Source organism: Elaeis guineensis, chromosome 13 (genome assembly GCF_000442705.2).
Source record: "Elaeis guineensis isolate ETL-2024a chromosome 13, EG11, whole genome shotgun sequence".
NCBI classification, from domain to species: Eukaryota; Viridiplantae; Streptophyta; class Magnoliopsida; order Arecales; family Arecaceae; genus Elaeis; species Elaeis guineensis.
In genome coordinates, this window is record NC_026005.2 from 21216625 (window position 1) to 21229852 (window position 13228).

General features: G+C 37.1%; 2 protein-coding genes across 7 annotated transcripts in view; one reads left to right on the forward strand and one right to left on the reverse strand.

Moving 5' to 3' along the window:
- Window positions 1-10776, reverse strand: part of LOC105056269 (pantothenate kinase 2) — a 31400-nt gene extending 20624 nt beyond the window's left edge. For 3 of the 6 annotated variants that reach the window (XR_012136201.1, XM_073247365.1, XM_073247366.1), the window contains exons 1-9: window positions 10570-10776; window positions 9718-9975; window positions 9159-9371; window positions 8369-8430; window positions 6390-6506; window positions 3800-3919; window positions 3618-3712; window positions 3438-3531; window positions 1263-1394 (exon numbers count right to left, since the gene is read on the reverse strand). Coding sequence is in view for 5 of the 6 variants with exons in the window: in XM_073247365.1 (XP_073103466.1) it covers window positions 1263-1394; window positions 3438-3531; window positions 3618-3712; window positions 3800-3919; window positions 6390-6506; window positions 8369-8430; window positions 9159-9371; window positions 9718-9967 (1083 nt within the window). In the remaining variant the exon portion in view is untranslated. Of the gene's footprint in view, window positions 1-1262; window positions 1395-3437; window positions 3532-3617; window positions 3713-3799; window positions 3920-6389; window positions 6507-8368; window positions 8431-9158; window positions 9372-9717; window positions 10123-10569 lie in introns of all 6 variants that reach the window. The other 3 variants (XM_073247364.1, XM_010938406.3, XM_019854520.3) reach the window with 3 other exon arrangements.
- Window positions 10777-12577: 1801 nt separating this feature from the next.
- Window positions 12578-12961, forward strand: LOC140853113 (uncharacterized). Its single transcript, XM_073247210.1, has one exon. The coding sequence runs from the start codon at window positions 12578-12580 to the stop codon at window positions 12959-12961; it is 384 nt and encodes a 127-aa protein (XP_073103311.1).
- Window positions 12962-13228: the final 267 nt, after the last annotated feature.

Consider the following 13228-nt stretch of genomic DNA (forward strand, 5'->3'; position numbering starts at 1 on the left):
ATCCATGAAGTCCAAGTCGGAGTGGCAATGCTTAGCCGGTTTAACTAGATTCAACCTATTATAGGTCAGGCCAGGTTACTTGTTTAATAAAATGGTCAAGTTTGGGTATGGACTTTTGACCCATTTAATAAATTAGTCAGGTGCAGATTGATAGATTTCGAGCTATCCTATATCCAACCCGACCCATATCTGGTCCAACCCAACCCATGTCTGGTTCAACCCAACCTGATTGCCACCCCTAATGTAGAAGGTTACACCACCATGTAAAATCACACAAATGTGCCAGATTAAGATGACAATGAGCTTACATATAATGAGTCAATTTTTTGCTCATATTTTCACCTTGAACTTTCACCAAAAAAATAAATAAATAAATGCATTTAAACAGCAAATGAATCAATTGTTGTGCAGGAAAGGAGGTGCAGCACTTAAACAGTTTCTAAAAAAAAAAATCTCCTAGTACCTTTCTTTCTATACAGTCAACTGATGTGTTGTGATTTCACTTATGATCGGATACTACTGTTTCCCTCAAAAGCTATATTTTTAGTCTCAGATAATATTTGAAGATTCAGGTCTAAACAATCAAGCTAACCAGATCCAAAACTCATGGTTTTCAGTACTTTCAGGCAGTCTCAGCAATTCCAGAGAAAAACTATATGGTTTTGGCTGATACTCCAAAAGCAGATGAAATTATAAAAAATGACCAGCAGAAGCTAATCTGCTGGAAGTCCATGGCTTTGAACTGAAAATGAAATCAGACAAGCAGGTTTAGCAGAAATTGTGAAGACAATGAATTATAAAATATTAAAGAAATCTCGCTTTTGAAAGAGTTTTTTTTTCTGTTTTTTTTTTTTGGAGGGGTCTCCTTCAAAAGAGGTGGTTCATTTCATCACAAAATCCATCTTTTCCTTCATTTGGCAGCAACTGTGCACTTTAGACTCTCATAAATAAGATGGATTAATGTCCCAAAATATCAAGAGAGCCCCTAGTACTAGTGAAATAATTGACTTAAAATGGAAAGAAAAAAGACCTAACGTAGCATGTAAAAGGCTAGTTTTCTTACATCCTGCACAAAACTAGACATAAATCTGATGCTGGGTCCAGACAGCAATCAAATTAAGCTGACATACTTTAATAGAAAAATGCATTTGATTCAAGCATATTCTGATCCAGCATGGGAAAAGTTTATGCTCATATATAACATATATGGTTCTGTCACAACATTGTTTACTTTGATAATAAAAAAACTCAAGGCACCTTACCTGCCCAATATTATATGAAATCATTCGCAGGAGGGAGAGAGAGATATCTTCTGGTCTGTAGTCCAATAGCTCCTTGGTTTCTGCAATCGCCTTTCCAAAACTAGAGGCAATAGTTGATGCTGAAAGCCCAATCTGCCCCAATTTACAACAATTAGATAGACTACCTTATTCAAATTTAAAAGAGGTCTCTGTTTGTGCAATAATATGTAATGAGCTTGAAAATGATCCAAAGTAGAAATCTATAACCTAAAATAAGAAGCATCTCACAGATAGCATGTTTCATATATCTGCAGTAGGAGAAAGTTTGAAGAACAAAGCAACGCGTCAAATTCATCATGCATGAAGCACAACATAAACCAAATACACGCTGACAATAGAACATAGCCTCCCAGAAGCATAGACAAAGTAACACCTGCAATAGATAAACTTGGAATGGTTCTACCAACATGGTACAACTGCATGTAGTTTGTCTTAACAATCTGACTTTCTCCTGCCCAAATGAACCCATAACAAAAAGACAGTAAAAGCTATACACCACAGACTGTTATGCATAAGATATAAACATGGCCACATGGGAGTTAAATCAACAATGAACAAAACATAATTCATCACCCTGGGAGTAGAAAAGATGTCCATGCTTTTGCGTAAACAAGGAAAAAGTGAAAAGGAGAGTATAACCAGCGGATGGTCAATACTCAATTGTTTAGCAAGTATTTTAAAACTTGTATGTTCTGTCAAAAAGTATAGGTAGATGATCATGGAATTAAGTCCAAGCCTGGAATTACATGAGAATAACTTAGCATGTGCCCCAGTAAATCCCGTGAAGATGAAGAGACAAAAGAGCACCAGCACAGCAAAATTAGGAGTCTAATGATGAAGAGAATAAAAGGTAAGATAGTCCTTGCAAAACAATGCCTTGGTAAATGCTCACCATCAACTTCAAAAATATATTGATCAGTAGTAAGCTCATTTGAGAGAAAGAGGGGGGGTGTGTGAAGAAAAAGTGAATTGGGACATATCCTAATGGTCACACCCCTCTGCTTCACAACCAGAGGTTCTTGGTTCAGAAAAGTGAATTGGGACATATCCTAATGGTCGCACCACTCTGCGTAACAACCAGAAGTTCTAGGTTCAAGTAATTGGTGGTTCATCTCCAAATATCTGGACCTGCGTAACTATATTGTGGGTTGGTCTCCCTCCCTTTCTCTCTCTCAGAAAAAAAGAAAAAGAAAAAAAGAAGAAGAAAAGGTATTCATGGAGCGTAGGAGCATTACTTGGGAAATATGTAACCTTTTGATGCAAATTTAGGAAACATTAATGTGACAAGAGAACCAAGAGCCAACATGCGTAATATGGCAACTATATGCATCGAGAACCAAACAGTAAGAAGCTCCAAGATCTAAACCCCACCACGCCCCTCCCACCCATCAATTGTTGCTTCTAGGCTGCTCCACTTTCAATCCTCCTCGTACCTCAAAACCCTGATTGTAATCCTAACCCAGCAAACAAACTGGACTCAAACTATAGATCGGATATCCAATTTTGAAAAGTAAAAGCTCAAGTCGAGGTCTCAACTATCTATCGGACTATTAAGATAAGATCAAGTCTGGGTTTTTTAGCTAACAAATCAAGCCTAAACCTCCCCTGACATGATCAGAACCCAATTTGCTTATAGGCCTAATAAACAGAGCAAATAGTGGGAAAAGACGATGGGTAAGATTACATCACCAGTTGTTAAGTCCAATAGCTAGATAAATGACCTCCTTTCAAAGATAACTAAAAATGCATCATATGCAGAAAAAAAGGACAATCTGGTGCACGGAGCTCTTGTAAGGGAGGATCGGATGTATGCAGCCTTAGCCCTGCACGCTGATAAGCTGTTTCTATATTTCAAACACATGACATCTAGGACATAATGGATTAATCTTACCATTGCGGAGAGGCGGTTTCTGTGCTTCAAATCTCTAAGTCACAAATCAAGCAATCTTACTATTAGGCCAAGTCTCACTCTCAAATTATAAATAATAAATCATAATAATTTATACATAATAATCACCATCATTTTCAACAATAATATCAAACAACAAACAAAAATAGAATTTATTAATAAATTCATTATTTGACAACACAATTAAGCATCAAAAAAAGGATAAGATGGTAAAGCACATAAAATACCTTGGAATAGTCCATACCACCATATATATCTCCAACATGCATGTCAACATTGCTACTATCTCCTTGCTGGCTCAACTCTAACAGCTCATCAAAACTAGAACAAAGGATAAATGTGAACCAAGGATAAAAGGCCCACACATAATAAAATGCCGAAATATGTAAATAAGAAAAGAAAAGTACCTCTTGCATTTTGTCAACAACCTCCCTAATCCCCAATAAGTACCACCACCAACATTAGTCCCACTAACCCGTTGAAATTTTCCATCCCCCTCCACCTAAATGAGCAAGAAATGAGAGTACAAAAAAAAAACATCTTCCACATTAAGAGGAAGAAATACAAGGGCAAGGCATATAAGCAATACCTTAATCATACTAACTCCAGAGCCAATATTAACAAGAAGATAGGGGAACAAATCATTATGATCAATCTGCACAAACTCCTTTTGGCCCTCCATGTGTGTAAAAGCTTCATGGCGGATTGCCTATCTACCACAGCACAATTAGTGTTAAAGTGTATATAATATATATACATATATGAAGAAAAACATGTGCAGATATAGAAAGTGATGAATAATCACAGACATAATTAACAATATTAGAGGTCTCTATAATCCATTAATAACATGAACATCAAGCATAATTGCACGCTTATTTTTATATTTCAACATCTCCAAGGCTTTTCGTATCTCACCTAAATTTCTGGACATCCTCATCGCATTCATCACCTAGTTGTCCCATGTACTAACTCAAAGGACACATTTGGTTGATGGGAATAGGAGGGGGAGAAATTGTGGTCAACAAAAAGAATGAAGGAAACCCTCTTGTCTAGTTGGAGTTTTGGTTGGAGTTTTCGAAGGAGAGAGATTGAAAAGTGACATTTCCATGGGAATAAACTTCCCATGTTTTATGGTAAGGAAAAACCCATGTGGGACACGGGTTTTTGGCTTTCCCATGGCAAGAGAATTGGGATCTTTTTTTTCCAAAAGTGGCTTTTAACCATAAATAAAAAGGGCTAAGATATTTTCCTTTATTAAAGATATAATAGGTATTTTATACAACTTTTCCTGGAAAGTAGATGTTTAACCAAGGATAAGGCATTCTGGAATGTGTCACCTTCTCATAGTTAACCAAACATGCCAAAACTACTTTCTCAGACGTCATATTCTCAGGAATCAACTTTTCAAAAAAAATATTCCAATGAGTGAATTTTCTTCCTACGATACAAACGAGCCCAAGTTTCATTTGCACAGCTCAAGCATTTCCTTAAAATAATTACTAACAATTAGTTCACAAGGAGCAATTACAAGCTCAAAAACATGCTCTTGTCACCCAATATTCTATCTACCCTTTAAGGCAATGTAACTTGGAGGGAAAAAGGTTGTTGGAACACCTTCCAATTGTTTCTATATTTCAAGGTTTCACTCTATAGGGCACTAGTTTTGCGGTCAAGATAAACCTTTGACATAATCAGTTCGACTATTCCTGACTAGCATTCATACTTTTCATATTTGGATTGTGCTCCGACATGTTCCAATAGTTGGCCACCTAAAGATCCCACTAGGTAGTATGGATTTGTGGGTGGTCTCCTGTCTATGCACGTAGTTAAACTGTTAATTGATCATTGCTTTTTACCTTATCCATTACACAACTCTCCTCCACATTCTTCAATTTCTCTATGGAGTTTTACAATTTGTTTTGTATATTTGATGGAAAGTCCCTCATATTGAAAAAGAGTAAGCATTATAAAATGCATGGTTGCATGATGATCCATGAAAGACCAGTATGTTTCTCCATTCTCCACTTACCAACTTGAGCATTTCACTAGTATTGATAACCTTCTTAACTATGGTAAATGACGTGCTGAATACAGCATCCAGTTTCATCCTTCCATGAGCAAGGTTCATTGCACCAATATCTCATATCTCACTGGTAATGGCATGGTATGCCCAATAGGGTAACAGTCAATTCCACTCAGTATATGATTGTTCCATCCCTACATTGGTCAAACCTCAGTATCATACATAATGCCCAGTACCAAGCAATATAGGTTGATATAACAAACTGTGACCACGAATGCATAAAACACATGAAATATGGTGTCATATGTCATACTCATAACTAGTCAAAAACTATTTCTACCCTCCAATCCATTAATCAGTGAAAGGAACTTTAAAACTCATATTACTTCAAATTTTCAGTATGTACCAGGCAACCTAGGCCTATGCTCCACCAAAAGCAGAAACCTAACATGAGTATATATCATAAATGTGCAAGATGTACAATGTATACATATTTTATCACAATAACATTTGCGACAAAATTTGTTGAAGGGGTATAATCAACTATAAGTGGATATATTGCACAGTTAGACATATGATGAATTATTGCATTCGCTTTTGTGCATTCTCAAAGTTCAATTCAACTCCTTGAAAACAAACATAGTGTGCTTCAGGCATAAATATATCATCCATAAATAATTTCTTTCAACTATAATTCTAAAGAATTGCAGGTCTCGCTGCAACAATCTTGAAGAGGCTTATATTAGCATTAAATATTTTTGTATCCATGTACTGTCATGCGCTAGACATGTCCTTGGTATCCAACAATAATAAGCAGTCAAGATGTACAATATGCAAACACACAAGCACCAAGGTAAATATACATATGGCATGCCACTGGATTGGTATTAATGAACAAAATTGTACACTACAATATTAAAAGTGCAATCCACTGGCTCAAATATTATGAGACAGTGATAACAGAAAATTATTCCAGCTTTTGTCTACCCTAAAGAATCGCATAAGAACAATCAAGTATAAAAAGTACAAGCTACCATTGATAAAATAGAAGAGTCCAGCATTTAAATCTTCCAATACTATCTCATCATTTTTTCCAAATTTTCTTAGAATGATGAGAGCATGATATAAACTGATATGGGCAGAAACTAGATACCTTCAGCAAAAAATTAGCACCAGCTACAAGACAAGCCATTTCATCTTCCTTATCAAGGCTAACTCCAAGTCTCTCTTTAAAGACATCTGCAAATTTGTATGCCCCACCACCTGTCGCCTTCTCATGGAATCTAATTAGTAAATAAGCCTCCCTTACTAAGACCAATATAATTCAAATATACATTGAAATAAGCAGTGCATCCATTATGAGTTGCAAGCCAGTTATGGCAGTTCAGGCATCAATAAAGCACCAGATATGCACTAAAGTAAATTTAAGAAAAAAAAAAACTGTTATCACTGACATCGCAGAGAGAATGACAAAGAAATCATACTTGAAACTCAGAAATTAGCTTGTGTGTTAATCACTGAAGTCAAAAACCAGAGAATCTAAATACCCATAGTAGGTTAACATCCTAACACTATATAAAAAGCAAAAGCACTTTGATTTCCCAATTTTTAAATTCCCATAGTAACCCTATCAGATTTCTTCCTTAAATCAATCATGCCTTGACTTCTACAAGAAAAGGATTCTGGCATTGATGGACTTCTAGAAGTCATTTTGGGGAAAAGCTCTCCTTAAGTTAGGATTTTCATGATTTTATACATAACAAGAGTTGTATATCTTCTAAATCATTTGTTGGTCATTGCAAAGCTCAAGTTTATCTACATTGAGGAGCCCTAAAGTGAATAAGTTTTAAACAATTTCCTAAGTCACATAAATTGGTACCGAATACATATTACTTTTTTCAAAATTTTTCCTATATCTAAAATCTTAATTGTAACTACTTGCATTTGCATGTGCATTAGCTAGCAATATTTAAGTCTCGATCATTTAAACTTTTTCCACAAAAACAAATTAAGTGTTCCTGATTGTAATTTTTCAAACTTGACAGGAAGTGATATGCAAAAGGAAAACAATGATTTTTTTTTTTTTTATTCTACATGTTGCATTAGATGTGCAGGGAGTGTTACATATTTTTATGCATCTTGCCAGGATACACATCTTGCATGGATAAATCAGTTTTTGTGCATCTTGGGGCACCTTCCACCTGTTTATAGGTTTCATGCTAGAGCTTAATTACATGGAAGGTAATATGTTACCTCATCAAATAGTGACTGCCCAGATCATGAACTAGACCCATAGTAAATAATAAATGATAAATTTGTTCCTTCTTCCTACCTAAATTATGAATCTCAATTTTGGAAGTGATAAATCTTCTCTTTGCACTGACTAGAAGAGAATTGCTCTGCTCTGGAAACTACATATCCTGCCTCTGCAAAGCAAAATAATTTTTTACCATATCACATAACTTCACTGTTGGACCAAGGGTATGACTATATTTTCAGTTCACCAACTTGCAGAAGATTTTGACAAAAGCAGCTAAGGATATCTTGCTCAAGCTTGAAACTTTTTTCTCTTACTATACACGATTTCCCTTGCAATGTAATTTGCTGTTTGCATAAATGAAAACCATCTACCACAGACTCCATAGTCTGATCGCTCGGGTTTAATTTTGTCAACATATCATTAGGGAAATGACCAGAGAGTTGAAAACTTGAAACTACTTCTGACTATCAATGCATTAGTTCCTCTATCCATTTTAAACATGCAGTTATCATCACTTAACATTGTAATACATGAATTTCTGACAGTAATAACTATGTTTACATGGTTCTAAGGGACTTCAATTAAAGATGAAAATACATTTACCGATCTGATATACGTATATGTTTGCATGCCTAGCACATTTGTGTATGTTTATGTATATATGCATAAGCATATGTAGATACATGCATGCATACATACAAACATGTGTACATGTATTTATGTTGCAAGTTTTTAGCAAGCTCCAACCAAAGATGAACAACTCAAACATATGACATATGCATGCATGTAGCGATAGGAAAACAAAAATAAACTCAATTAATTATAAGAAATTCCAGATAACGCTCATTAAATGTCCTTTCCCTGTTAGTTACCTTGATTATTATTGGGTTATCATGAGGTCTAGTCCCAGATTGCCATGATGGTGAATCAAGTCCTGCCATGTAAAATAAGTCTAATCAATAAAAAAGGAGCACACAAAAATTAACAATATAAAAATCATGAAAGAATTGTGATATTGAAACATAAATAAGAGGTTAGTGAAGCAGAAAATCCCAATCATATTATGTAGAAACACAGCAAGTATTGTCTAAAATGTGGTGGAGTAACACCTATGCAAAACCGTCTCCTGATCTACTACTCATAAAAGTGAACAAGGTATCAATAAGTCATCGGATGAATGGAAGACCATACATAACCTTGATAATGTCACATTATCATTATGTATAACAGTCCAAAACCCAGTTCATAGCAACTAACTGAAAGATAATTTTTTTGCTTTTTTCTTGTGGAATTAGATGGTATTTTTTTTTGTCAGTTCTCTGTTGGTCTCTCTTGATGGCTTGAAGAATAAAACAAAACCTCTTGGCACAATGAAACGTGAGAGTTTCAAAACTACCGAATTTTGTTTCTTATTCTAAGCATCATTTCAGATCAAATGGGCACTAGATTAGCTTGCCAAATGGGGTTATGAATTGCCATGTCATTTATACCAGTGATCCTCAATCAGCAAGGTGCTGAAAAGTTGCTTGGGACTTTAAAAAAAAGGCATTTACATTTCAATTCTGGTGTTGTTGACAGTACTTTAGCAACTCATTGATGTTCAGTAAAACTCTAGCCTCTAGGCCTTTCCTGGTATGTTAAATAAAAAGTAATCATGCATACCTCCACGATGAAGCTGCTTGGATGAAATGAAATCCAGACACTCGTTCAGCTTCCCAGTCTCGAATTTTACAAAGTGGAGCCTTCCACCCAGAACTGGATAGCTCCTCCTGCTTCCTTTAGGGATTCCAAACCTCTTTTTTATTGATCTTTTCCTCTTATCATCAGGTGAATGTTCCTCATGTCGTGAGAAGTAAACCAACTTTATCAGAGAACCTAGCACCATAAATTTATCATAAGACACAGACATATCATACATCTGAAAGGTGATAATTGGAATATACATAAGTTTATGAAACCAAACACTTAAAGAAACAATATCCACCACTTAAATTCCATGTAATCTAAGTAATAATGTTTATGGATGTAATAAAAATGAATCAATAGCATCCATCCCTTCTACAGGTAAGGCAAGGGAAAGGAAAAAGGAAGGAAAAGGAAAAGAAAATACTAGTTTTAAACCAATTTAATATACCTGGAGCACATTATCCTAATAAAAAGGTACCGTTCATCCGCAAAATTAGAGCAACAGAACCAGTAAAGAATAAAGGGAAGAGCAGACCTCCGATATCAAGGGCTAAGTGGGAGATGTCATCAGACTGGTTGGGCAACAGGATCGTCGGGTTCCGCTCCTCCCATTTGTCTTCTATTGTTGCCCTAGTGAGATCGAGCTGTGGCCTTAAGCTCGATTGATGCATCGGATTCAATGACATCGGTGAGATCTCCTTCGTCTCTTCCTTCTGCTCGTTATACTCTTTTGAATTCGCTCCTTTATTGTCAATTTTGTTGTTGCTGCTGCTGCTCCCAGCCATTACACCTCCTGCCTAATCCCAACTGCCTTAGCAACAGTCTTTTATGGCATATCAAAACCTTCAAACATACAACATACAGTGGACTGCTACAACAAAGAGCACATGTTTTATGTTTGGTTTGCACTTCTTGCAGCATGATCGTGCATTAATCCCACCTAAGTGTAGCCATACGTTAAGTTATATTTTGTTCAAAAAAAAAAAAATCAGATAGAAAAACTCAATTTTGCCTAAAAGCCATTATCCAACCAATTACTATGCTCTTTCCATCCTAAGATTGCTTGAAAAAGGTATAGACGTCTATAATATGATCCGCATCAAGAATACGTGCTTCTTCTGCACACACTATAAACGAAACACCAAAACTATTTTTAAAAAATAGCGAAAAGTCGGATCCACTCTAATCAAGATTAAATCTTCCACTGGAATCGGAATAGCAAATAGTCGATAAACTAAAAAAACTTAAATATTTAGAAAAAAAAATCAAGTAGAAGAATCAAACCCACTTTTCAATCCGATAGACGACCGAAAGCACGAATACGGCGACAACCCAAGAAATACATAGCTCATTATCGAAAAAAACAATAAAAAGAACAGAAAATTACCTCGTACGCAGTTCTTGGATCGGAATTAGAGCTCAAAAAAGTAGAAATTTCGCAACGTATAGACCGGGGATTGGTAGATAAAACCTAGTCTGAGAAATTTAGAGTTTAAGAAGGGAAAATGTGAAAAGTAAAAAAATCAGGAGGGGAACTGGGGAAGCGGATTTTCTTTTTTTTTTTTTTTTTTTTTTTTTTTTTGGTCACCAAGGTCCAAGGGTGGAGGAAGCGGGAGAGGGATGGGACCCCGGTGGAGCTTTAAAATATTTTGAGAGATGGGATGTTGTCACGCTCCGGAGATGCGTATGGTGGTTTGCTGCCGTCCGTTTAACGATACGTGGTTGATCTGTTAGAATTTGCAAAAGACAAGACGGTCAATTTGACCGGATTCATGGTTGGAGTCATCAACTTGCTTATGGTTATTGCGAAAAACTAATGCATCGGCCGCCTATTCTCTTGACCGTATCTTCTTGGGGGGACCCACTGGTTACGTTTTGGTGACGAGTTTGTGTGTTTTGCATGAAATTATGGTATCAATTTATTGGCTGTTTAATTACGCAACGTGATTTTGTAAAAGCTTTCAAAATATGACATTATTTTTTTTTATGTTTCAAAATTCTGAGACTTTCCGTAGATTATCAAATGCAAAAGAAGGTTGCTGGGACAATCCAACCGATTTTTGATTCTGACTCTAAATTGATCTTATGAATATAAAATATCGACTAACAATCAATCGATCGATCTATAGTCGGCTATCTTCAGCCATCGACCAACTTAGATACGACAACTAGGCTAATCTTAGACCAATGACCATCGATATATCAGAGTTACTGATCGATGATTATTTGGATCTCCATAACTACTATCAATATACGATCGATGTATTATTATTATCGATATATAGTCGGCTTATCTGAAACTGTCAGTGCAGAAAGCGCATATGGCCAAAATATGATCAATGATGGGTATAACTACCCATCCCATGATCACATAATATCAGAATATGCACGACGCACGTGTCTAACCGTAACAGATGGATACCAACTACTGATCTATAAAAGGAGGTAAATGAACAACATTTGGTAAGGCAATTATGGGCTGATACTCTGTCACTTTCAATATTCTATCTGCTGTTCACCACTCCCTACTGACTAAGCATCGAAAGGTTCCTGCCGGACACAATTTCGGTCAGTATGGACTTCATTTTGCAGGTACTCTTTACCGGCAATAGACGCAACAGGAGATTGGCTGCAACAGAATGGCGCACCAGGAAGGGAGAATATACGAGCAACCATAGCTAAAACCAGAGCTCAGCATTCAAGGAGATCTGCGAGGCAGTCTTCCCACCAAAAAGATATTCCTTCCCCACCTCCATTGACAGAGCCTAGCTCTTCGTGTCCTGTAGTCACTACGGACGTACAAATTGCTGTCCTAATGCAACAAATGAATGTATTAATGGAGGCAGTCCACAGCCTCCAACAACAAGAAAAACAACAATAATAGCAACCGCCGGTGAAGAAGTCGGTGGCTCATTCAGTACCGTCTAGGCACAGCCGCCGTCCTCCACGATGTTCACCCTCCTCATCTCAAAGTGGTGACTATCTCGATACTCACATCGAGACGAGCAACCGCATTCTCAGCACTCCCATTGTGCTGCCCGTCCTTCGTGGCGATCTTCTTCTCCTTCCCATGTATATAGTATTAAAAAAGAAAAAAGATCGCATGAACCTTCTCCTTCTCTATCCTCAAATTCTTCGATGGACTCTACCCCCGAATTATCTCAGCAACGACGGCTCGATGACTATGAGTGCAAATTCAAAGAGATCAACCACCAACTTATCCGACTTCAAGTGGAAGGTCAGAAATCTTCCAGCGACTATACTTCCACACTGCCCAACCTCTCTCTCAATGCATCCTGAATGAGCCGATTTTATCTCAGTTCAAGATGTCGCAGATGAAACCATATGACGGCTCCACCGATCCAATTGATCACCTAGAGAGCTACAAGGCTCTCATGATGATCCAGGGGGCAACCGATGTCCTCTTATGCATCGGCTTTCCGACGACTATTCGAAAAGCTGCTCGAGCCTGGTATTATGGGCTTCAGTCGAGGAGCATAAACTTCTTCGAGCAGCTCGAGTATTCTTTCGTGGCCCACTTCAGTACTAGCCAAAGGGTACCACAGATATCTGACAATCTCTTCTCCGTTAAGCAAGGAGAAATAGAGATGTTGAGAGATTTTGTGGCTCGCTTCAAAGTGACCACACTTGAGGTCAGGGACCTCAATGAAGATATGGTCATATCGGTCATGAAGAAGGGTCTGAAGGGATCCAGATTCACCTATTCTCTTGATAAGACTCTCTCCCGGACCTATGCTGAACTTTTAGAGTGCGCATAATATTCACGTGGATGAGGGTGCTTTTGACCGATGCCAGATAGAAGAAAAAGGTCAAAAAAAGAAGCAGAAAAAAGTGGAGCTCTAACTAAATCAAGTTGGTCAATCACCAATAAGCGAGCTTCACCTCGATGACAGAGTCCAAAGTCGAACAGCTATGGCAGGTATGACTCATATACTCTTCTTTCTGCTCTCCGTACGTAGATTTTGATGGAGATCGAAGAAAATGAGTATCTTCGACATCCCCCGCTAATGAAAGCACCATCGAGG